General features: G+C 34.8%; 1 protein-coding gene across 9 annotated transcripts in view; it reads left to right on the forward strand.

Moving 5' to 3' along the window:
* Positions 1-12680: 12680 nt before the first annotated feature.
* The window catches only part of LOC128989846 (uncharacterized), a 232733-nt gene continuing 217572 nt past the window's right edge, over positions 12681-27841 (forward strand). For all 9 annotated transcript variants that reach the window (XM_054411928.1, XM_054411972.1, XM_054411955.1 and 6 more), the window contains exon 1: positions 12681-13265. In XM_054411928.1, coding sequence (XP_054267903.1) covers positions 13008-13265 — 258 coding nt within the window. In that variant the 5' untranslated portion in view covers positions 12681-13007. The remainder of the gene's footprint in view (positions 13266-27841) is intronic.

Consider the following 27841-nt stretch of genomic DNA (forward strand, 5'->3'; position numbering starts at 1 on the left):
CCCGGAATTCCTGCCTTGACCGTTCCTATATGTCACAACCATATAGTTTTACTTATATTTGTTTGTATATTAAATTAATGGTTATAGGCTGAATGCCGGGCAAATGCGGACACGGAATATTGGGGACACATCATTAAAGAGGGCATAAGCGGACACTAGAGATTACTGCTACCTGACAAGGGGTTGACAGGTCTCTGCAAATATTTCAAGGGTGGAACATTGCGGACACATGTATCTACGATGGGGAAAAAGGTGCGAGGGAGGGAGGGTATTAGGCAGTTTAAATCTTTCAACTATCTTCGACTATCCCTACACTATTATACGCGTTACGTTTGTGCTTACAATGTTGTTAAAAATTGCTCCAACGATTTCCAAAACTGGGACTAATAGCCTTCAACAAATGTTGTTATTTATTATGAATATTTTGTAGAGCTTTGATAGTTAATTGTTAGCTTTGATTTTAAAGCTGTTGATATTTATATTTTTTATAAATATCAACATAGAAAGAACAATAGATATTATATTTTTATTAGAGATCGGTTGCCAGATTGACAATGTTTGTTAAATAAATAAAGAATAAAGATGGGGAACCGCTAAGAGATATTGGTTTCCTTACTTTATTAGTCCGGACATGCTGGTTCCCGATCTCCTTTGAAAAAAACGTATATTTTTAAATGTTTGTTTCAAATGTTGCCAAAATCGTATTTTTCTTACTTGAGTTATAGTGCTAATGGACGCATGTACAAATATCTCTATATTGCACATACATATTTGAACGAACTGTTTTTAGCCTCTGGGTAGCTTAAAACAAAAAAATAAAATCTACTTCGGTTCCGGGTCTAGCCTGGTCTGGTTAGTAGGTCTTGCCATGAGACCTGTTTAGCGAATTTCCATTTGTGCTATTGGATATATTATGCCTATCCTGTTGTGCCGCATCACGGTAATAGATAATTCCCTATATAAACAATTTGATTTAACAGATTATAAAGACCGATTTCCATCACACTTTACACACGAACTGCAGTCCACAGGCTGTGGACTGTCAAAATGATAGTAACATTTCGTAATATCATTTTGGCGTGTTTAAAATCAGCTTACTTAGGCTTCGTCAAGTCTACTATATACATCAATAGTTTCTACAATAACCCTCTATTATATTAATTTTTCTTGAATATATACATAGTCAGCTTATTAAGGCTTCATCATAAACATTTTATACACATTTACATCAGTAACAACCAAAGTGTTGTGTCACAATTGCAGTTTCAATTGCTTTGTCAATTCTTTCCTCAAGTTTCATATATTGTTTCTTCCTCTTCTTGCCTTCCAGATACATCTCAATTTTCATACACATGTAGTTGGTGTGTTCCGCTTCTTTGTTTAAACAGTCGACCAACAAGCTCAATCGTGGGTGAGGGTTGCCGATGATGGTGATGATTTTATTATGCCATCCTTCAACAGCATTTGTAGTCCTGTGCCGTTTTCCAACACAATTCCACATCTCGATGGGGATTTGTTGATTTTCCAGCCACGTCTCCACAAAATAGTCCAAAAAGTCCTTCAACTTAGGGTACTGAAGGGCAGGAGCCGATAGACACGTCGTACAGTTTTGACAGGCCTTCAGGAATAGTATATTACACTACTAGCCCGGTAAGTGGTGTTTTACCGTGCAAGCACGACAGTTCGCGGATTTTCACATGATTTTCGTGCGTGCACAGTGAAGCTTACCGGGCGAGTACATGACATCATAGTACACAGAAAAATTAGTACATTTTAAACTCATGAAACAATTTGTTTGGATATTACATAAATAATTATAATATTTTATACTTCAGAAAATAAAATAGGTCGTTGCATTTTGCTGTTTATTTCATCAGCTGACTAAGTGCACGATAAAAAACTCTTACGCCACACTACACTGGTTTTACGAACTTCCCACACAAGGATTTATCCAGATAACAGCTGTTTGCTAATACTGTAAAGTAAGAAAACCAATATCTCTTAGTGATGCCCCGTCTTTATTCTTTATTTAATTAACAAACATTGTCAATCTGGCAACCGATCTCTTATGAAAATTTAATTATTAACAGTATAGACTCCACAAAATATTCATAATAAATAACAAAATTTGTTGAAGGCTATTAGTTCCAGTTTTGGAAATCATTGGAGCAATCTTTAAAAACATTGTAAGCACAAACGTAACGTGTATAATAGTATAGGGATAGTCTAGCTATACTATCAGAATAGAAAGAATTACTTGAATAGAAAGATAAAAGATTTAAACTTTTAATACCCGTGGCCTCCCTCCCTCACACCTTTTTCCCCATCGTAGATACATGTGTCCGCAATGTTCCACCCTTGAAATATTTGCAGAGACCTGTCAACCCCTTGTCAGTTAGCAGTAATCTCTAGTGTCCGCTTATGCCCTCTTTAATGATGTGTCCCCAATATTCCGTGTCCGCATTTGCCCGGACACCTTATAGGCTAACTCCAGTTACAACTATGAATTGTGAAAATTAATTTTACCATCTTGTTCGGCTAAAAAAGACGCAAAAAAGTTCACATAATCGCAAGTTAAACAGAATAGGCCTATCTATGTCAAGGTATTTTAAACTATTTGAATATTCCTTATAGGGCCTAAGATTAGTTATCACAATAGATAATATAGAAATGACATTTGGCACAGTACATGATGCATCTATAAGGTTAAATTTCATTAAAATACTTGAAATATTACCTTAATAACCACAGTTTCAGTGTTTAATATTCTGCGAATATACAGGGCAAAAAACATTATATGGGAAAATCCAACTTTTATCTTACAACATACAAGAATATGAATTTCTTTTTTTAATGGCTGATATTTTCAATATGGCAGGTAACTTACAAATTTCTTATGGAACACCTTGTATTTTATGACGAGTTTAGACTGTAATTTTAAAAACGTTTTCATTAGTTGAATTTCGTCTATAAAGCTACATTTAGGAGTTACAATGTGTTGCATTTTGGGAAAAGTGGCTTTTTGGAACATTCTGCATGATAGCTCCTGAACGAGTAAGCTTTGAGAAGAAATGCAATAAATTAGTCTTAAAATTGAAAATTGCATTTACATTCTAAAATCATCATAAAATAGGTTACAAGTTGTCTAATAAGTAATTTTAAAGTTAACCTCCATATTGGAAAATACTGGCGATTTTTTAAAAGTGGAATTCATACTTTTGTATGTCACAAGAAAATAGTTGAAGTTCCCTTTGATGTTTTCCCTAAATCTAATAGTGTCTTAGATAGCAATGGTGATTAAGTTGTTCACCCTGTATTCACGTAATATTTATTTAAGATTTCATTAAAGCAGTTTTTAAAGACAATCTTATTTTTAATTCATTACTGATTCAAACAAAACATTCTGGGGTCTTAACTCTACTTTGGTGACTGCATTTATGAAATACTCGGAGTTATGAAGGCTCAGGCCTCGAGGGGTGATGACCGATGGACTAGAGTTGGGGCTGATGACTCACTCAGCCAGGTATACAGTGATGGCAAATAACACACATTCGCACCGAACAGAAGTATAAAATTGGCTTCAGCTGTTCCATAAGGTTGAGAAATCTACTAAGGGAGTATGTTTCATCTATGGATTACCCACATAAGGAAATAATCCTCTACTCTTTTATGATCAATATTTGCGTGATTGGTTGGTTGCACAATTATCGCGAAAAAGGCTACGAGGATTTCCTTCAAATTCGCCACTACTAATAATACTAAGCTAAGACCTATAAAACAAATAATTGCATAATCTGTTCATAATCAATGAGGGATCTGTCAAAGTAACATATTTTTGTTTGTAATTGTTGGCATATTACTTCAAGTCATATAAATAAACTGACTGCTGGCCTTCCCATGGCCCCCAACTATTACTTAATATTTTATTTTAAATTACTGCAAAATGTAAGTGACCCATGGTGTGAGGTGTTATCGGTGCCCCTTGTCAACCCTCATCAAACTCGATGAAGATCCCAAGAGCGAGGCTTGACTGAAGGTCCCAGCTCGACCCCTCATGGTGCTGGGATCTTCGGTCAAGCCTCGCCAAAACAGGTAAACAATTCTCAGGTCAATTTTAACCCTGGGATCTTCGGTCCGTCTACCCATTACATCCAGGGTATTCTCCGCGCCAAGGAGCTCGACCTTGACCGGGATGCGGTGTAGGTCATGAAGTATCTAAATGCCAAAAACGGTTAGAGCCCTGAGGGCTTAGATCACATGTTGGCCTGACTTGAAGTAATGTAACAAACAATTCCAGGTCTGTGTCCAACAGAGTAGAGGGGTTTTTTTAGTGAGTAGTCTGATAGGTTCAGGAGTCTCACACTACAGGCTGGCGACCTGTGTGCGTAAATGCATTTTCCCTCCTCTCCCTCAAAAAAAGTATTACAGATATATTATAGTATATACAGTATCTATAGTATTACATATCCACCATGGCCATTCTGTTCTACCACTGCACGTAAAAAATATAAAAAATCAAATTATCAAACATTCACACGATATCACAAATTATGTATTAAATTAAAAACATAAACATTACTGTAAGACATTCTACTTTGACAGTTCTCATTGTGTATCACAGCTTTTTGATGCTGCTTACTTCAAATTAACTGTTGCCATAAATAGCAAAAAAATAAAATAGTGCTGCACCCTGTTGGTAAACCTTATAACATTTTAATGCTATTGAATATCATAGAACCAACTTGTTTGGTCGAATCAGCTGACAAAAATATTTAATTCCTTTTAAATTTAAACTAGTGTACCTGTTGCTCGAATTCGAGCAATTGCGAAGCATTCAGGTGGTTTAAAGATTATGGAAATACTCACGATCTACACAACAGTTAGATATAATAAAAATCTTTTGTAAATATCTTATCTTTTTTCAAAAAGCTAATCTTGTTTTTTTAGTGTTTTTAGTGTAAAAAAAAAACATTATTTCTATTTCTTCTACTTGGTTCTGTTCTATGAATTTTTCTATGTTTCCATTGTTTGCAAATCGGTATTTCAATGATTGCTCAAGAAATGTAGCACAGTGTTAATTCAGTTTTATTTTTAGCCTATATCAAATTGTCCAGGATTTCTCGCTCTTTCCCATTGTAATAATTACATTAACCCAAGTTTTGTCTACAGATGCAATATGCCAAAGAATATCACCAACGTACAATCTCCAAGAAGTGGTAAAAAAGGCAGAAACCAACCCATACAATAGATATAAGTTAACTCCATAAGAAATAATTTTAAAAGTTACTGTGATATTAGGATTTTCCACTGATTTGGTAATAGAACATTATATTGCAAAACATGACACGATGCAGAAGAAAATCAATTTTAAAATCAGAAAAATCCATTGCAAATACTGTACTTCATTTTGACAAATTCAATAAATCTCAATTTAAATATTAACAGCTGTTGCATTAAAAAGTAGTGTAGAATTTTGCATATGGTCGTAATGTAAACAAATCTGAAGAGGCAACTTTAAAGGCTTCTGGGGCAGAGCCCCAAGGGAATTAACCTCTTTCCTCTTTTGATGGCTCATCTACAGACCAAGACCTTTCTTACCCCGACCAAGTTTCTATGCCCAGCCGTTCTCTCAAATTAGCTGTGACAAAAACCCCGTTTTCCTCCATAAGAATAACATGGGATGGGAATTTAAAGGCCACGGAGGCAGAGCCCCAAGGGAATTCACCATGTTTCTCTTTTGGTGGCTCATCTACAGACCAAGACCTTTCTTTAGACACCTCTACTCGCTCGTCTTCTCTCGCCTTGACTCGGGTCGCCTCGCCTCGCCTTGCCTCGTGCTCGCCGGCGCTCCATCTGGAGTCGGTTTTTTGACACGAGTCAAAGGACCCGAGACTGCACGAGTGGCGAGCGCTACTTCCACATCGAAGTTTATTCCATTTCGACTGCGAGAAAATGCGAGAGTGTACACGGTTACCTCGCATAAGCTCTCGCCCGAATTACTCGGCGAGGCGTCTTGGTGAGCGTCTCGGCGAGAGTGTACTGGGGGCAGTATGCCCGAAAAAAAACCGACTCCAGATGGAGCGCCGGCGAGCACGAGTCAAGGCGAGGCGAGGCGACCCGAGTCAAGGCGAGAGAAGACGAGCGAACCGAGTACACTCTCGCACTCGCCAACGCTCGCCTTGCCTCGGCGAGAGTGTACTGGGGGCATACCGAGTTTCGGGGACGCGGAAAGGTCGCCCCCGGAAACATCACCCCCCTACTTCATATTGACGTCAAAGACCGGGGGGTGATGTTTCCGGCCGCGGACACTCAATTTCAGTTGCAGCATGCACTCGTCGATATGACGAGTTATTTTTGAGTTTGCGTATTAATTAGATAATTATATTCACTTATCATATACAATTACCAGATTTTCTAATTAGAATTGATGTTAACCGGATACGTTAACCCCGATCGTTTTCAAAATGCACACCCCGGAAAGGTCCCCCCCTGCCATGATCTCCCCCGGTATACCTGCTGTAGGGCTTGGGCTCGTGACTCGAGCCAGCTATTGTTCACAAGGGTAGAGACTGTCCCATATTACCACCGCTCGACTGAACTCGCAAGAATGGGAAGGATTTGGTATTTTTACGCAAATGTTGTGGATATTAAGATAAATACAAATTAACACTTTGATATTGTGCTTTCTATTGACATTTCCTCTTAATTTTATACATCAAATGATGTATAAATTACATATAGTTTTTTTTTCCGTCAACGTATAAAATGTATTTGAAAAACGTGGAAATGAAATAAAATGTTTATAGTAATAGTGACAATTAAGTAAGGAATCAACTCGTATTAATATGAGCATGCTTCAACCACTCAACATCATAATAAAGTACACACTTGACAAACATATTTTCACATTTCCTAATTCTTAAATTGTAAACATTGAGCAATAAATGCTGTATATAATTTTTATACATTAAATAATTGTCTGGATTTTATGGTAAAATAAATGCATTGAGAATATTCCTGATTTGATATTGGTGAAGGACTCTTTCCCGTAAAAAGAATTTAGAAAGTAAATATTGGTTAGTTTCTTCGGCAATAAACAGGAAAAAGCTCACACTGTTTACGTTTGCGTTGACAGAGAAGCAAGCAACAGTGTCACATTCACTTTATTTCATGATTTCACACTGCTGATATTAAATAACTAAATTGACATTGAAGTAGTACAGTTATTCCATGAACGGTCGCCCATTGTTTTGAAAGTTACACATTTAAATCTACCTGTAGTTCGCAGAATATTAATACGTATAACTTAAAAGTTTGCAAGAGAACATAATCCTAAGTATAGTATCCACTATTCTCAGAGTATTGATTTATGGAATTCGTCTGTAATTTGCAGACTATTAATTCGTAGAGTACAACTGTATTTATAGCGGGAAGTATTTTTTGTAAAATAGCTTAGACTTCCCCACTTCAGGTATCCCTCCCAAGAATACCTGAGCCAAATACGTTTGTTTAACATAGTCAAGGAAAAGTTTAGTTAGTTATTTACTAAAGTCAGTTTCATCTTTTTACCATAATTCGTACATTAACATAATTCATAATTATCAGTGTTATCTAGCCTATGTACTTAATTAATTTGGAAGGGGTTAATTTGTCAACAGAACGCCTCATTGAGTTTTAAACAGATTTTGAAAATGTTAATGTAATTTGTAAAAAGTATACTCTGAAGTTGCACTAACAATAAAATCAGCTCAAAATATGGTAGGGGATTTTCCCCAGTGTTTTCTAGAGACTTGCTACACCGGTTTACATTTTTATAACCCTCGAAATTTTGGTATATCGATATAGACTACACACATTCTACAAACATGACATAACTTTCATGGCATAAACTTATAGGCCTACTTACACAGATTTGATTTCAGACAAATCTTGATTTTACCCAAGGGTAGAAGTATTAGACATGTATAGTTCAAAACTACAGATTTCCTGAATACGAAGATCCGTTACGGTAGGAAAAAACAACATTTAAAATTAAAACAGTATGCGGGCAATCACCGGCGATCAATATTTAAGTAAACTACCACTTGTAACATAAAAAACGTCAATGACAGTTTGAAACCAGCTGTTAGTTAAAACAGCACTGAAACGACTTTAAATTATTAGCGTCGGCTGCTAGACAAAAAAAATTAAACTTAAAAAAATGAAATCATGGCATTGACATTCCCTTTCTTAGAAAATTATATTTATTTCAACACAAAAATCACGAAATCGCGAAAGTGGTTGATTCAGAATCCTGAAATGAAAAAAAACTCTGTCACGTTTAAAAATATAATATATCACAATTAATTGCACACTCTAGTGGAAATCGATGAAACCCACCCATATGAATTCTTGCTTATCCGTTTACTTTTCCACTCTTTGCGTTTTTGTACATGCCAAGTCAAGTCTTAAAACATTACATTTAAAACAATTGTATTAAATCTTCCATAAATTACAAGAAACAGTGACTCATCCATTTTCCCCGATTCCGAATATTTGTGCGCAATCTTGGCGACTTATGTTCAGTCTCCAGCATTTTGGAGGTGTTCGCAATTCAGACACACCCGTTCCCATAGTCCGATTATGCTGGTTCACGAACTCGTTCTAATAAACTTAGGCTTACACGTTTGTAACATATCTCATCAAACTCGCAGCGTTATTGCCCGAGTTACCGCGCTCACGGTCACATATACAGGGTGTATTTATAAAGTCCCGCATAGGCTTAATATTTTCAAAACGGCAATAGATAAATCAATAAGATTTGGTACATAAACACCACACCTAAAAACAACGTTTTAAAGAATGTCAGTTTTCTGTCATATAATGGGGACATCCCGCAAGGAGTCAGAAGGAAATCTTAAATAAGAGCATAAGTTGATATTTACAGATAACCGTAGGCATATTCTACAACTTAGTAAAACGTTATTTTTTGTATTAAAGCCATTTTTCATTTAGGACAAAAATGATTTTTCTCTTTGCTTTCTTTATTTGTTGTGCTCTTGGTCTTTAATGTTTACCAGGTTTTTAATGATTTATTTGTTGCCAAAAACAATTTAAGAAAATATATTTAATTATTTACTTACATTATTTTTTACGTAGTTAAAATGACTAAATATTTGATTTGATAATTTGAAATATTATCTACATATTTTTCAACCTTTTCCCATATAAGAAGGTGTCCAAACACTACCAAATAGGTAAAGGTACTACAGTAGCAAAATGTGTATTTATAAAAAGAAATAAATACCCCCACCGCAGCAAACCTGCAGACTAAGCGAATTTCCATTTGACTGATTTGATTTACACTGAAATGTCTACTTAAAAATATAACATTTATTCCCAATTTAAATAGAATTAGTTTAACAAGTACTTAGGTTTGCTGCATCAGGGAGGGTAAAACTGTTTTTTGTTTTTTTTTTTAAATGTTAATAGTTAGTAAGAAATAAAAACGTTTTCCAAATTTGATCAAAATATGTTTATAAGCAAGCAAACTACAACAGGTTACTTATTCTCCATAAGAATAACATGGGAATTTTAAATTTACAATTTTTTTGAATTTTCTCCGTAACCATTAGGCGCATAATAACGCTTCAATATACTAAATTATTTGTTTTTTTAAGCTCTACAAAATGGTTTTGAACGAAATTGCTAAATTTTATGTTTTTTGGGTCAAAAATGGGAAGAACCTATTTTTACCCCCATAAAACCCCCCGTAAATCCCCGTTCCCATGGTCCGATCATGCTGGATCGCGAACTCGTTCGAATAAACGTAGGTTTACACGTTTGTACCAAATTTAAACAAAATCGGATCATTTTTGCTCGAGTTATCGTGCTAACGGACACACACACACACACACACACATATATATATATATATGTATTTGAACGGGTGGTGTTTTTGGCCTCTAGGGACCTCAAAACGAAAAAAAAATCGGTCCTGCGTCCAGGTCTTACCATGAGTACTACGGTAATAGCTTATTCCCTATATGGGAAATTCGCTAAAATAAGAATAAGAAACGAAACACTTAAATTTAAAGTGCGTAACACAAAAAAAATTATCTTTATGCTTTTTTCTTCTTTTTGTGCTCTTGATTTTGATTTTGATATATTTTATTGTTTTAAATTATATTGTAAATGAAGTTTGAACCGGTACTGTATAAATTCCTTGTGTATAACAAAGCTACACAGAATATTGAACTAATGTTATTTAAATAGGGAATAAATGTGAGTGATATTTTTACAGAGACATTTTAGCGTAAATCCAATCAGGCAAGTGGAAATTCGCTTAGTCTGCAGGTTTGCTGTGTCGGGGGTATTTTTAATTATAATTGGCACTTTATGATACATTAATTGGAGTATATACGAATGTTACTATCGTTTAAGCGATGTAATACAAGTTTACAGCTCAACATTTCAAATTTTGATACATATTAAAAATTTGAACTCACGTATATTTTCCCCTTAGTAATTATGAAACATAATTTTGCAAACTTCAGTAGCAAAAAGGTTTTCTAAACATATACATCTTATAACAAAACTAATTTATTGGTATATCAACACTGATTGCAAGTCCTCTTCTCGATTTAAAGTGATTCTGATATTTTGATTATACTTTCATTATATTTTGACTCTATTCCAGTGATATGAAACTAGCCTAGGCTGTATCTGAATAAAGGTACTTTTTGGCATAACCTTTAGAATAGTATCATTTACATATTTGTAATTACTAAAAATTAATTATTTCGATAAGTTTACGGGATTAATCCCCTAAAAGATATTATTATGTTTATTCTTATTTAATAATCTGTTTCTAATTTTCAAATTATTAATTAAATCGGGGCCAAACCTAAAGCAATGCGATTCATTTTTAATACATTTAGAAATTATTCTATTTTTAACAAATGTGTTGCTTAACAATTACCATAGGGTGTAAGGTAAGTTTACTGATGTTGATAAGTATAACTGCCATTTAATGCAACATAGAAAATGTATACTTTACGCATTATCGTTGGTTATGAATTAAGTATAAAAGAATAATTTTTTAAAGTCAATCTTTGCTCGCATTATTTAGTTGTCTTAGAAGTTCATACACATCTAAATCTACTGATTGATATTCCACCACAGCGTCTGCAATTTTCTTCTGTGGAAAAGCTGTTGTCCAAGCGACAATAATAATGAACGAGCGGCCGACCCTCAGAACAATGGACTGAGGAAGACGGGCAGCAGGTAGGCTGCCGAGCAGCCCAGCCCTACTAGGGGTAGCGTTTCAGGGGGGGACGATTCCGGGGTGTACATTTGCCGGGGAAGACCTTTCCGTTTCTACTTGTTTGAATTAAAATTAATAACATAATTAGTTCATATCAACTAGATTTTGATAAATTACTTGTCAAGCCCTTGGGGGGGGGGGGGGAACGATTCCGGTCGCGGACATAGATTTTATACCAGCTGGTTGTCTGGTTTCGTGACGTCACGTTTAGCCTGGGGGGTGATGTTTCCGGGGGCGACCATTCCGGCGACCCCGAGTTTCTACGCCCAGCCGTTCTCTCAAAATAGCTGTGACAAAGAAAAACAGTTTCAAATTAATATATAGATACCCATAACATGGGCAAATCGGGAATGATGTAGTTATGATGTGAGCTATCATCACCCCCAATTTGATTAAAATTGGATATTTTATTGATGTTATACCAAACAATTAATTACAACAATTAACAACAACAATTAACTAAATTAATTAATAATTCATTAATTAATTACAACAATTAATTACTATAAAGTACACTTAATTAGTAACCTTTTAGCAACAAACCTAGGTACTCGTTAAACCTAATGTTTTTAAGACTATGGAGACGGGGGTTTATGGGGTGAAAACTGGGTTTTCCTATTTTTGACCATGAAAACATAACATTTTGTAATTTCTTTCCAAACCATTTTGTATAGCTAAAAAACAAATAATTTAGTATATTTAAGCGTTGTTATGTGCCTAATAGTTACGGAGAAAATTAAAAAAATGAATATCTAAAATTACCACGCTATTCTTATGGAGAATAAGTTACCTAACGGTTGTAGTTTGCTTGTTGATGAACATATTTTGATCAAATTTGGAAAATGCATTTATTTCATACTAAAGTACTATTAACATTTTTACAAAATATCAATGTTTATGAAAAAACACTTTTTTAACCTCCCTGTTGCAGCAAACCTAAGTACTCCTTAACTAATAATATTTAAATAGGGGGAAAATGTGATATTTGAAGGAGATATTTTAATATAAATCCAATCGGGTAAATGGTAATTCGTTTAGTCTGCAGGTTTTCTGCGGCGGGGGTATTTTTGTTATTTTATACGTAAAAATAAATATTGACTACCTGTCAACCTGTCTGTATGTATTATTTTCTTTCACAATCGGAATAGATACACGTTATCTGAAATCGTATTTTACGGAATGAATAAAAACGCAGAATATTTGTTAAAATTAACACTTGCCAAGTTAACAAATCGCTAACAAACCGTTTACACACGCTGTAGTAATAGTACTAGCAGCTGGTGGTGTTGGCAACACTGCGTAATTTAGCGCCGCAACGTTGGCTAACCTGGCAGCCTGTACACTGACACTCACTTGCCATTGCTTTGTGTGTACTTGTGGTGATCGGTGGCTGGTGATAGTGTATTATTGGTTGGGTATCTTGTGCGAAATTATTACTGATTAATATGTTTTATCTGTACGGTATAGTCAGTTCGGGAGTGCGTTGGAGATTCTCAAAGGAATAGAGAATCGTATCAGCGCTGGGCGTGGGTCGGTGTGTGCGGCCGGCTCTACTCGCGGCCATTTTCTCACAGCAGCCGAGTCGATGCCGTGGCTTTTCCCTTTCCGCCATTTGAAACAAAGTGATGTGTTCGGTGCAATCGTGTATTTGAGTGTGTGAGTGTTGAGGTGATTGTGGAAGTTCCTGGTGCGATGAGGTAAGATGGAAAACGAGGTGAAACAACGGACTCAGAGGAATAGAAGGCGCGAGAGAGCTCAGCGCATGCAGGCTCAAAAACGCGAAAACAAAGTCAAAAATGGTGGTGCAGCCGATAGTGGTGAGGATGAATCCCCAACCAGGGAAAAACCTCAAAGACCTCCTCCGCCCAGCCGGAGAAAAAAGTCTAAAGAACCGGCGTTTGAGGAGGACGTTATCGATGGATTTGCCATTTTATCTTTCAAGACTTATGAGGATTTGGAGGTAGGAAATTTGATTTGTTTTTTGTTTGTTTTGAATAGGCTATGCATGTTAGCAGTTGATTTTAAATAGACCCCACATTAACTTAACTTAGCCTAGTTGTTATTGAGTAAATTAATTTATTCCTAATAAAAATAATCAGTCAAAGTTGCTTATCTAACTTAAGATACAAGGTATTCCTACTTTTTAAGATGAGTAACTTAGGCCAAGCATAAGTTAACTTACCTAACTTGTTAATTTACGTCGAGTAACTTAAGTTACCTAAGTTAGTTTACTGATTCGTGATTAGACATACACTTGCAAGATATGCATCATCATGTGAACATGTCCTAATTTCTATGGTTAAAACTTAACAAAAACATGGCACAATAACTTAAAGTTCTTTACATAAATTGTCTTTAAGTATTTAATGCGTTTAAGTTAACTTAAACCAAACCTTGGAATAACTTAAGTTACTTTGGTTAGCAAGAAAGACAAAATGGTGATCAGATGAAAACACGCTAACTTGGACATACTTTGATGAAACGACTTTCATTTCCCATTATGATATAAAGGTAAGTAATCTCGACCTTTCAAAGGGCAAAGCAAACCCTCTTAAAAGAATTCCCTCTCTAGCTGTACTCCTTATCCAATCAATAGCAGGCAAGCGGGGAATGGAATCTGAGATGCTTCTGAGACACTCATGCATTCCACGAGGGATTTTCTCCTTGACTTATGGGGATTCTAAAAAAATAACTTTAAATATGTTTTGTCTGGCTTTGAAAAAAAAAATTCCTAAAAAGAGTACGGTAACTTAAGTTGGTTTTTATTAATTACCGTATGCCTAAATGTAACTTAATGCGGATGTAAGATTATTGTCCAAAAGAATATAAATTAAGTCGACTTAACTTAACTTTTAACTTATACCGGTAAGTTAGCTCGAAAATTAAACTGCACAAGTTAACTTAAGTTAAAATAACAACGTTACTAGGAACTTAAACTTTGTAAGTAAGTACCGGTGCCTAACAAGTTTAATTATTAAATGCAATAGGCCTTAGTTATCTAGTAAGCTTTTTAAACTCTAATAAGTTAGATGAGTGATAATATTGACAAATAAGTTAACTTATTACCTAACTTATTTTATAATGGACCTTGTTATGTTAAGTTTGTGCATTAAAATACCACCAGGAAACGAATACCCTGCAGTTTTTTTAGTTTATTGCTTTGTGAGCAATGTAAGTTAACTAATTCTTGGGAACGCGATTGACTTCCTTTTATTTTATCGTGAGATTTTAATATTTCGAATTATCCTTTAGCACACTTTAAAACTTACTTGAACGTTTTGTAACTTCCACCACGTGCCTTAAGTTTAAGTTAGCAGGATAAACGATTGTTATTTCATCCTAACGATTTCTTTACCTTAACCTACAACGATTCATTTGAACTGTAATAACTTACAGGTGAATGCACTTTGCATAACTGAGGAGTGAAGTAGTTGTGCATTATCGCATATTATTTATGATACAACGCGTTGACAAGACGATTGGTAGTAGTTTGTAATTGGTGTTAGTGGTAGCCCTGAAATGTTGAGCGTATCACGTTGGCTACACTGCTTGGCAAGTTGCCAGCTGGTACCCGCTATTTGTCAAATCTGTGAACATTAAATTTGCCGGTTAGGAAAACCTCTTTGTCTTTTCAGAAATATGTCTTTATGCAGCTATCAGATTTGGCCAACTTAACTTATGTTTTGTCTCTACCGGCCCACCTGTAATTTACTTATTAGACCTTAGGCCTATTGATTATTGTTGGAGCTACTGTATAGGCTTAAATTAGCTACCGGTACTGTATTTATTTGATCTTTTTAAACGCAAATTGGCTGTTAGTTTGTATTGTGGAGTTATTGCTTAAATTTACCTAGACGAGCTGGAAAACATTAATACACAACCAAACTTAAGTTATATGTACATCTTAATTATCCACAGTTCTGCATAGGCATACGGTATTTCCTAATCTGACGGTAACTTATAGGATCAAAAAAGTTAATCTGTGTGTAAGTATACCTGCGCTAATTATGGTGGTAGGAAAATGTTTTGTATTAGGAGCACAATAAGTTAGTCGTTGCCCCACTCGGTTGTTATACACGATAAAAACAAACACTATTGGGGGTTGGTGGCAACTCAACACATGTCATAGCTTTCCCAAGTCTTCCAAGTAACAAACTATAGGCTACATAATTGTGTCAGAGTGGTGATAAAGTTAAACAAGTGTTAATGTTAAACATACACACTACTCTACACGGTGGGCGATCTATTTGAATATGCTGGCACTAGCTCTGTAGAAGGCTGCCAAATTCCTTTGTTATCAGTGCACCGCTTTCATGAATAAGGTTTTTGTTCCAGTTAACGCTAACTGTACTACAGGGTTATTATTTAAATCTTAATCCGATCTATCCTCTAGAGTAGGCTTGAATCACACTAACCTAGATTATATAGGCTTAGTTTGGATATTGTGTTTCATGAATCCAATTATTTCATAAGTAGGCTACAATTATTAAATTAGTCTACTTTTGATAGCTTTATGTTTATTCACAGGTGCAAAGGAAATTTGCAATAAATACATCTTAAATCCATTTCGGTGTGTTTTAGGCAATTGTTAGATCACAAGCTAAAGGAGTTTAGATTGATAGGAAATAGGTTTACAGTAGGTTACTGCGTTTAGTCATAAATAAATGAATGGGCTTGCACGTTTTTAATTAAAATAACGTAATAAATCAGTCAGTTTGTAACCATTTAGAATGTGCGCTGATATTTTATATTTCATGATAATTATTTTGATTTTTAATAAGCCATCAAACATTTTAATGTGTTTGTATTACAAGGCTAGATAGCACGTGGATAGATTATGATTTGGCATTCATTACATATGGTGAGCTACGGCTGTATTGAACCAGGAGTTTCATTTAGAAATTTGGGCAATATGAATGAATAATTCTCGTTGGAACGGTACCAACGGAAAGAACAAAAATAAACAAACCAGGCAACATCTTCACATGACATTTTGGCCTTCTAACGCCAAAAATAATAATTCACAAATATCGTTCCCCATGAAAAAGAATTCTCTTCGTAACTATTTGGCGCGTGGCGGGATTCAGGGTTTAAGTTAAAAGATGAAAATCCATTTGCATTAATTCTACACACAACTATTGTAGACACTACTAGCTACTAGCTAGCTTCTACCTTGCTAGCTAGCTTGGTGCGATTGGACCAGAAGTTACATACTGGATCTTGTATTATTTATAAAAATGAAGTTCAGAACCAGACGATGTCAGAAAATATTCTATGATACAGAAATTAAAATTTGAAAGTTAAGGAATGTCTGAGTATTATTTACGATGCTGTTGACAGTAACCTTGATGTTGAAGTTGACGAGTGAGTTTATTTTTTAAATGATTTTGGGTTGGAGAATCATGCCTGCATTGGCACTTTTAATCTCGGGTATATAATAATTAATTTTAATTACTGAACTGTTATAAATACACTTTTAAATTGCGTCTGATCTATTGTTTATAAATAAAATATGGTCCCATTCAACCAAGTGATATCGCAACTAGGCCTAATCATAATTTATTTGAATTTGGAGTATGAATACTGATACTTGTTCAGTATAACGGCAAAGAATAAAACACGTGAGTAATAGTTTATACACATATATCTACACAGATTACACGCCCTACCCACGTCCAGCGGCCAATATTGTATTCAGCCAGTGCATGGAAGTAGTGACGAGGTCATTTGCCCCGGGACCAGACTACACGTGGTCTATATGTTGCTGAACAGACTGACGGTGCTGCCTCTACAACTTGTACGTGTGTCCATCAAGTTGTCGTCTTTGTGGTCTTGTACAACTCTGTACTATGTGTTCGGTTATCGTCATGATTTTCTTAACCTGACTATATATATATATATATATATATATATATATATATATATATATATATATACATATATATATATATATATATATATCTAAAGATAAGTTTATCATTTTATGCGTTTGTAGTTCCAAGTACAGCATGTATTTTTCGTGAAGACATGGTAATAAACGCACAAATAAAAACAGCATGTATTTTTCGTGAAGACATGGTAATAAACGCACAAATAAAAATAACTTATTCGATAGGCCTATGCATGTTTCTAACTTATGTTTCTGTATGGTTAAAGGGGTGTAAAGTGAGAATGCAAATGGTGCGATTTGTTGATGGTTTAATCGGCTACGATTACTGTGTTTTCAATATAGGCTACTACATTTTTTAATTATATAGTTTGCCTTATCAAATCATAATTTCTGTGTACTGTCAAGAAAATCATTAAGGTTTTTTTTTTAAAAAAGGCACAATGAACTTTTCTACTGGATGAGAATTTTAACCTGATGTGTCCACAAGTAGTTTAAATAAAGCGTTAACAATCTATACTTTATCACGGAAATTACAGTTAAGTAACCGAGTGCGAGTTTGAGGTTGACCCATATTTCAAGTTCCCATACCCAGTGCAGCATTGCCAACTGTTAACAACAAACGGATACAGTGTGGCCACTGCACGCTGTTTATTCTCTTGATTGCAATATGGATCGATGAACTCTTCTCTCTCCCCCTCTCCCCCCCCCTCTCACTCAATTTATCGCTCGCCTCCCCCACATTGCCCTCGGCAGCACACGTATTTCCTTATCAACTTGATCACATTTGTCGCTGTTTATCCAAAGATTTGTTCCGCTTAAACATTTCTTTTATGTTTGCGTAAACAGTTTACCTTTTACCTTGGACGCATAATTTATTCACCCCTTCTGTGTGAACTGAAATCGACTTGCATGTAATGCCGGCCAATATAATTGTTATTACTTGCAACTACTTCCTGGCTAATCGTGTACGATTTGACAACAAATTGCACTATTCTAGGCCTACTAAGTTGAGTTACTAGTTCTAAAAAAAAAAAAGCTAAAAGGGACGTGGGCTAAGTTATAGAAATAAACAACATTTTAAATGGCGCAACACTTTGTACGAATTATCAATTAACTCCGGATTCTGTTGGATCAACTGACTTCATTCAGTTAAAGAGTTCACAGATTACGATAGCCTTGTCCACTTATCACATAGGCCTAGAGGAAATTGTATTATCTGCAATGGGCAACGATGTTGACCTCCAAAATACTGCCGCTGTAGGTCTACAATAATAGATACGGTAGGAGAGACAAACCAGCGACCACAGAATTAAAACAAACAAATGGTGCTAATGTCGTTTACCTCATTGATACAAATAATGCGTTGGATTAAAAATGTCTCTGTTAAATTAAAAATAAACTGTTGAGTTGTTCCTCAGATTTTCGTTTTAATAACATAATAATGCATTTACTTGTTGAATTATGTGATAGGCCCACCACTATTTATAACAATAAAATTAAATTACAAATTTCTTTTATTGTTATTTGTTTGTATTTAATAATATTTAATTGTTTTGTGATGGATATTGTACCGTAGAGCAAACACCTTGTAGGCCTACTCGTCACTACTGCATACGTAACGTTTAAATAATGGTATCTCTATTTGCTGTATAGAACCTCACTTAAGTTTTGTTTTCACTGAACCATGCGATTTAACAGTCCCTAGGAAAATTATAACTAGGAAAATCCCAAAATGGAAGATGTTTTTTTATAGTAGATTTCGTGTTGGCGTGTATTCCAGCCGTTTCACCGCCAGTGACATTGTTTAAGTGATCACGTATGCCATGTTCGGTAGTTTAGCTTTTGGTACTTTTACTGCGTGTTTACATTTAAAGGCAGGCCTGAAGTAATTTTTCTTGTATCTAGAGAACCCCCCTCTTATGTAGCATAGTCTCAGTGCAGAAAGTTTTGCTTATTGGAAAAAAAACAACAAGTAATTTCGCTGGATTTTCCCATCACACTGTATATGTATATCCTATTTTGTTGAAAGTACAGGTCAATTTTTAGTCGAACTTGTTTGTAAAAGCCTTTTTATCTTTCTCATCATTTAATAAGTCGATACATTCCACATGCCTAAACGTGTATTGATCACTCACGAGTACGCACTGTAGGCCTATAATTAGAATACAAGTCACCAAACCTACACAAACGTTTACTAACAATGTTAGCGATGTCTTGTCAAGATAAGTCTGTGCGCGTGGATGTTCTCAAACAAGCCCGTGCTCTCATTGATTTACAGTATCGTGCGTTGTGCGTTACAATGTCTTCGTATTTGTAGAAAACCAATCATACTTCAACATCGTATCTACATTCTACATCTTATTAGGCCTACATTCTTAGTTCGGCTCAAAAGAGTGGTCTATTGTGGCACCTACATTAGTTTTTACATTCCTTTTGTTGTTTGTCGAATCAATAGTCGGGCTACGCTACAGTCTAATTTGGAAATCAAAATCAAAGCAACTGTGCACACTCTGCTGTCCCTAGCCCCAAGTTGAGATGTTATCGGCAACGCTGCAACGGGTAGGACTGGCAACGCCGCACGCAGTCAGGTAGTCCTTACAGTCTGTTCTGCGAAAAATGGACCTGCGGCTATCTGTTTAAGTTCATTAATCCGCTTATCTAATGAATCACATGCTATTTTTCCCACTTGTGACCAAATATTTGGATACTACTATTATGAGTTTTCATCAACTTAAGATAAGTTTATATGTGGTAGTTTTATGGTGTTTAAATTTGTGTTCTAATTTACAACATGTGAGGCCATTTTAACAATAGCTTACGAAGAAGGTAGGCAAACAGTATTTAGACTGAAAAATATGAGTTGACAACGCATACGTATGAAATTAGAATGTAAATTCGTGGTGAGTATACTGCATTGGCCATGCAATTTTAAAGTAGGGGAGAGTGGTACAAGGTGGGACACGGTATATAGTGGGACATTCCATATAACTTTTCTTTCTTCAAAGCTATGTGACCAGTTTCCCTCCTAAAGTGTTGTGTCAAGGCTAACAGTGTGTTTTAAGTTAGTTCTGAAGTTTCAGTCATGTTGGAAAGTACTGAATGACAGTCTGCTACACCTATAGTCTCAAAAGTTACATTTTTGAGGTAAGTAATCATCATTTTCTTATGAAATTAGTTTGATAAACAGGTTAAATATGATATGCCTAAGATTAAAAGACCTTCTTTGTTCAATAGAAGGAGGTCAGGGATGTCTGAGCTGCACTGTTTGGAGTAAAACTTAAAAACAATATAACCCTACATGTGGTACAAGTTGGGACAGTTATTTGTGGTATATAGTGGGACAATGTTAAATAAGGTGGTACAAAGTGGGAAATCGGTAGCCTACATAGTGGGACAAGCAATGATAATTGATTTATTATACTATTATAGCAATTCATAATAGGCTATAAATACAAGCATACCCACCTATAAATATATGACATGCCTCATCTGCTTGGTAGATTACCTAGAATAGGACGTAGGTTTGTTAAAAAAAACCCTAACTTACTTTTCACGGTAAACCCTAACACGGTTTACCCAGAAATACAACCATTGTCATAATTTTGTGTTAGGCCTAGGTATTATTAAACTGTTGTTTAATACCTATATTTTCAATTAAACAATTTCTTTCTACTTTTTTACCTACTTATAACATAAATACAGTTTTAGCGGCGGGTCGGTTTTATGCCAAAGTAGACCTACATTTAACTATTAAACTATAGACATATTAATTCATATCATAGTTATTCGTTAAAGAACATTATAGTGGAATTTTACAAAAACAAATTTTTTTTCAGGTCCATAGCCGAAGATTTGTCGCAAGAAGTTTTTGGAGCATGCAGAAGATGGAGCAATTTCGAGCCTTATAGCCTAGTTTAATTACTAACTATGTACTATAAGTTTTTACAAGTCACATATATCAATAAACTTTTTTAATTTGTCTGAAACTGTCTTATTTATGTATCTCCTATGCATAACAGGATGTCCCACATTATACCATTTATTGTCCCACTTTGCACCATATGCTGTCCCACTTTGTACCATATTGCTGTCCCACCTTGAACCAGGGTCGGTACATGTTGGGACAAGTGGTATAAAGCGGGACAAACGGTTTTTGGCCTTTTAAATATAAGTTAATAATTTTGAAAAAAAAACATCATTAAAAGTGTTTTAAAAGTGCTTTATTTATGTGTAAAGATTGTTCTTCTAAGTCAACTAATATTGAAGAAAAAAATGTTTTAAAATTTTCGTCCCAGTATGTACCACACTCTCCCCTACATCATTAAAAACGCTTATATAATTACATACCTAAATTATTATGTCGAAGAAGAATCATTTATAAACTGCCCTTGAATAACTTTGCTATAATTCTGTAACTTAATATTTACAACCATCAACTAAGGAATTTTAAAATCCTTAGTTTTGAATTATGATATCTAACTCCTGTTATGTTACAGCTTTAAACCAATTCAATAAAACCAAAAGAGTATTTGTTTGTCAAATTATTTGACAAAGTCCTCTTTGGATTAAAGTTTCGTTTCCCCAAAGTTGGTTGCCGCAGTGGTTTACTTTTCACTGCAAGTAGTGCTCGGCGGACTAGACTATACAAACACAACACCAGCCTCGCTTTGCTTTACAGTTTACTGCAGACACTCAGTCCCTAATTATTCAAAAGGCTCTGACAAGGCTAATGGTCGAGTCGGCAGTAAAGATAAAAATAAAGAGGGTAAGGAACTCATTTAATTATCTATAATTTTACGGTTGGTGATTGCTGTCTGCTCGTGATTACTCTATTACCAGGAGCGACTGTGGCGCTGCGTGTTGGGAGTGGTAGGGACAGAAACCTCCTTGACCATGACCTGTGGGACGGGGGGTTGCGGGTCAGGGATATCACCCGGGGAAACATATGGGCACATTGGGATGGCCAAAGGAAAGCATCAGGGCAACTTCTGTAAGTGCGGGTCAGACAAAATAATTATGCGTGGGAAATAGTATTTGCCCTGGAAGAGAAGACACTAGGAATACCATCTGAAAAAAACACGTAGGTACATGAGTACCGTGACGGGGAATGGTAAAAAATACTGCCCACCCGTTCTAGGTCAAAGAAAAAAAAATAAACAGTATAAACTTAACTATGTGTTCAGAACAACGTCCGTAGATAATCGTTTAGAGAATATGTCGAAAGATCATGCTGGAGAATAGGTGCAGGGAGTGAGTTAACTAGGAAACACTGTAGGCCTACATGCACGTCATACATAGAACTTGTTTGGAAAGGGCTTTTTATCTTTTTTAGTAAATTGTATTTTAAATCAAAAAATCGCAGTCTCGTTACGATGATGAAAGACGGCAAGGACTAAAAAAATAAATGTCAATACAATTTGGTCACCTCATATTAAATAATGCGAAATATTGATTTACCCGGGTTTAAACGAGCCATCATACAAGATCTTATGGACAGATTTGTTTGATTGGGGCTCTACTGTATTGGCAACACTGATTAATTCACCAGTGATACCGCGATGTGCAGTGTTGCCACAACCTGCAGCTCAGCTCCCAATTATCCCTCTATTCAAAACTTTCCCCGTCGGAAACTAACTTGGACCGTTTTGTTTGGTTACAAGTTGGAATTGAACGGTTTATCTAAATCTATTTTAACGAAGTCATTTTGCCGTTTTTATAGCCCGCGCAGTATTTTTCTCTTGTTTCAGCTTTCTGTAACTATGACTGTAACTGTAACTAATACAAAGAACTAATTTAGTTAATAATTAATTTTCATATATTGCTTTATTACAATGTATTTAATATAAATCAAGTTTTTATAGTCACTAAACGCCTGTCAGCCATTAAACAATTGTCAGTGTTTAAAGCAACCAAGTAGGTTATCAGCAGTTGCAAGTTTATCACCGTGTGATAACCGTAGTTGTAAAGATAAGTCGGGCGCGTGTTAGTTTACGCTTTATGGTTATCCACTAAATGTAATTGTGAGTAAGATTAACCAGATTTGTTGCTTGTTTGTGTTGGATCTATTTGGATTTTAACAAGTAGCGTCACAGAGGTTGATTTTAGACAGTCTTACTTCTATGTGGTTTAGTCAAGAGGCATTATTTTACAATTGAGCAAGCTAATAATCTGGTTAATATGACATATACTAGGAAAGAACATAATTAGGCTACTCTTTATATGAACTAAATAAATACCTTTGGGAATCAGTTTAAATCATTGTAAAATCAATTAGTAAAAAAAATGAAACCACCATCATCAGTATCTGCGGTTGGCATCTCTAGCCCTGGGTTGGCATGGCAGCCCTGGCCTTTCAGGTGACGATGATTTACCGACGTTTTATCATAAATATGGGTCGTAGGTTGTATGTAGTAAGATGAGATGAAAATATTAAAATCAATGAAACAATTTATTATGGTCATTAACATGTATTGACATTCATTGCCTTTGGAACAGAACATAACATTTCAATGTTAATTTTCTAAATAGTATACAGAGTTTAGTCGAAATGGATGGTTCCAATCCTTAATTTAATATAAATCGTCCCTGTGCTCTACTTAAATATGTAGCCTAGTAGCAGTTTCTGAATAATTATATTAAAAGTAGCCTAATTGATTGTCTGCGCGAGTGGTTTTAACACAATACAAAATTATTATTTTTTTTTTAAATAGGTAAAACTAGATACCATCTAATATGATACATCAATTATCAACAATTTCTTAAATGAAAATCTCGGCAACATGCATTTTTGTATTAACACACATTTGACGGACCAAAGAAGAGGTCAAAAAATGTAATACAATGCGTGTGCTTGCGTCGCACAATAGAAGTACAGTCGCGTCAGCTCACTGTTGACCTGTAACCTGTGGCCCATTACGGTGACATGAGTACACGTGCCATGTAGATTTATCTGCTACAGCTACACTGTAGATATCTCATTGTAGATTGTAGTTGTAGATACATAGACGTGTTACACGGCATAATGCAAGTTTATGCCGAGTGTATTGTATTGTGTATTGTCTCGGTAGGATTGTAAATTGTTTCTTGTTGTCGCTTCCAGTTTGCCTTGAAACGTTTCTGTGTTTGGTGACATTGTTTAGTTCTACGTTGTATATAGTGGGTGTTGAGTACTGGAGTGCTTGTTGCATAAAGATACAAGTGCTATTTTAAAGTTTAAAAATAGTCGTTGCAATTGACTGAGGGAACTGTGACGTTACGTAGATAACTAAATCCTAATTCCTACTTTGGAGATTATGCAAGAGATGAGATACGGCAATTTAAATTTGATCAATTATTTCGTGGCATTTTGAAAGTTTATATACATTTTATACTAAAAATGATATTATATATTAAATTAAATAAACAAATTATACAATAAATCATTTTTATTAAAACCCCTTATAAAAAAATAACTTAATTTTGTACGTTACTTGATCCAAAGAAACGCGTCTCCCCATAACAGTTGTTAGTTTTCAAACAATTAATTATTTCATCTCTCATTTTATGACTCTTATTTAAAAAAATAAAAAGTCATGATATAATCAAATGTTTCCATAAATGTAGGCCTACGCAATGAAAAGTAAAGCGTAAACCCGGTACCTAACTTTTTTTACAACATTCCTTGTATTACGATTGTAATGTAGTACTGTAATTGACACTTGTCCGTTATCAATTTAATTGACAAGATAAAAACTGATTTAAAGATTTCTACCAGTTTCATCGTGAAACAATCTGATAGAAGATAATCCAGCTGGCAATTACAAGCAGGGCTGCCAACCGCGTCGTTTAATCAGCTGGCGCGTTGCCAACGTTGCAGCGCTAAAACCCGACCTCTCTTGCTGTGTTCCGATCATCGATAGACTGTTAATACGGTTATTCTTTTTTATGGTCGTTAATGTTAATCCTGATAGTTGATTGCGATAGTGACTTGCGACTTTCGTTATTATCTTCTACAGTATGAAGGAATATCCACTCCTTTTAATTCAGTTAATTTGTGTTTTTACCAGGAAAGTTTTGGGGTAGTTTTGATTTTTTCCATTTCTTATGTATTTTGGGGTGCTGAATCCGAATCTGAGGTTTGCCAACAAAAATTCTTGACGCAACATTGACAAAAATGAGAAAAATATGGAAAGAATTATATTTTTTGTAATATTTAGCTTATAACTCAAAAACTATCAACTTTTTGTTATTAGTCTATATTATAAAAATTAAAGAACACAAAATTTGCTACAAAATGCACCCCTAATGTGGTAATCTACGATGAACCGTTTAGGCTCCAGAGCTATTTGAAAATTGGAACATTTTGTGTTAGGTAGTTTTTAAATTTCTCCAATTATTCTGTCAATGACATATATTCATTGTATATGCCCAGGCAAAGGTCTTATATAAATCCAAAGTGTTAAAATTGATTAATTTTGTGTTACTGAACCGTTGACTTTTTATTTAGTGTACAGAAAAGTTACACGAACTGTTGCCGTTTAAATTATCCTCGCTCAGAGGGTTGTAATGAGGCAGGTTCTGGCAAACGTTTCGATGCATTATTTGTGAGCATTCTAGCTTGTTCATCTGGGCAATTAAAAAAAGGTTAAAAGTAAAAAAAATTACACATAATAATAAGTGATACCAAAATCAAAATGATATCAAAATTAAATAACACCAATCTATTAATCATGTAATATCTTATGCACCTGATGACGTGATATTAAGATATACGTAAATAATAAAATGTTATGTAGGCATATACTGTTGCTAAGCATTTACATTGTGTGTAGATTTGATAGATTGTAGGTCCTATGGTGTAGGGCATATGCCTACATGAGAGTGGTAAGGGTTAATTGACTTAAGATAGTCAATACAAATTTTGGCTAGAAAACTAAATCCAACGTTGCCTCACTGCCCCCAACTCAAGCAGCTTTGTGGACATAACTCGCTTAGAGTTTACATTTACATTCGGGCGAATGAATGGGGGTGACAAAATTAGTATTGGCCTATGGTAACAGTGCCAATCACTCTAAGCCATGCATCGGTCTTGAAATTTTACACAGAAAATGTTATAATGGGTGGGTGCCAATACGATTGAGGATGTACAATGGACTGTGATGCTAGAGTCTAAGTAAGTAAGAAAGTAAGTATAGTACCAAACGCACATTCCTTTATTTATTAACTTGTTAAATCTACACAAAATATAAATGCTTAGCAACAGTATATGCCTACATAACATTTTATTATTTACGTATATCTAAATATCACGTCATCAGGTGCATACGATATTACATGATTAATAGATTGGTGTTATTTAATTTTGATAGTTTTGATTTTGGTATCACTTATAATTATGTGTAATTTTTTTTACTTTTAACTTTTTTTAACTGTCCAGATGAACAAGCTAGAATGCTCACAAATAATGCATCGAAACGTTTGCCAGAACCTACCTCATTACAACCCTCTGAGCGAGGATAATTTAAACGGCAACAGTTCGTGTAACTTTTCTGTACACTAAATAAAAAGTCAACGGTTCAGTAACACCAAAATTAATCAATTTTAACACTTTGGATTTATATAAGACCTTTGCCTGGGCATATACAATGAATATATGTCATTGACAGAATAATTGGGGAAATTTAAAAACTAACACAAAATGTTCCAATTTTCAAATAGCTCTGGAGCCTAAACGGTTCATCGGAGATTACCACATTAGGGGTGCATTTTGTAGCAAATTTTGTGTACTTTAATTTTTATAATATAGACTAATAACAAAAAGTTGATAGTTTTTTAGTTATAAGCTAAATATTACAAAAAATATAATTTTTCCCATATTTTTCTCATTTTTGTCAATGTTGCGTCAAGAATTTTTGTTGGCAAACCTCAGATTCGGATTCAGCACCCCAAAATACATAAGAAATGGAAAAAATCAAAACTACCCCAAAACTTCCTCGCTATGAGTAAATTTAAATACAAATTTACTGGATTATTTGTTTAACTTATTCCTATAGATTGTGTCGACTTCTTCTACGGCTATACCACAGACAAAGTATTAAATAAAGTAATAAAGTATTAAAATATTAAAGTAAAGTATTGTCTGTGGCTATACCCTCAATCCTCGTATAATTTTAATTTAATTAGTTTTTTACTTCGTTCAGATGAAATAAGTTAGAACTTTATAATATAAACTGTTGAATAACATTCTGTCGGGTAATTACTAATTTTGTAGATAAAACAACAAGAAACAAAGTCTTAAAAACACCATCCAATATAATAATGTAATATTTTCTCAAACCGTTGTTCAAATTCGAATCGTGTTAAATTCTAGATGAAATATTGTCAGACAGTTCAGTAATTTCATTTTTACAAATTGGACTGAATTGTTTTAGAAATAGTAGGCTTACACAATATACATTTTTATTCAAGCATAAATATTATATGTAAAATCATCCTCAAATGTTCGCTAAAGCGTTTTACACTAAACTTATGTAGATCCAGCAAATGACTGCTGAAGTTGAATAAATATGCAAATTCTTGGCCAGAGTTGGGCGGGGTTCAAGTTCTTAGAGAGATATTGCAATTGCGGCTTACAGGCTGAAATACTTCCAGCTGAGACATGACCGTGT

Source organism: Macrosteles quadrilineatus, unplaced genomic scaffold (genome assembly GCF_028750875.1).
Source record: "Macrosteles quadrilineatus isolate MER2022 unplaced genomic scaffold, UCM_ALF_1.0 Scaffold_1__1_contigs__length_201487025, whole genome shotgun sequence".
NCBI lineage: Eukaryota > Metazoa > Arthropoda > Insecta > Hemiptera > Cicadellidae > Macrosteles > Macrosteles quadrilineatus.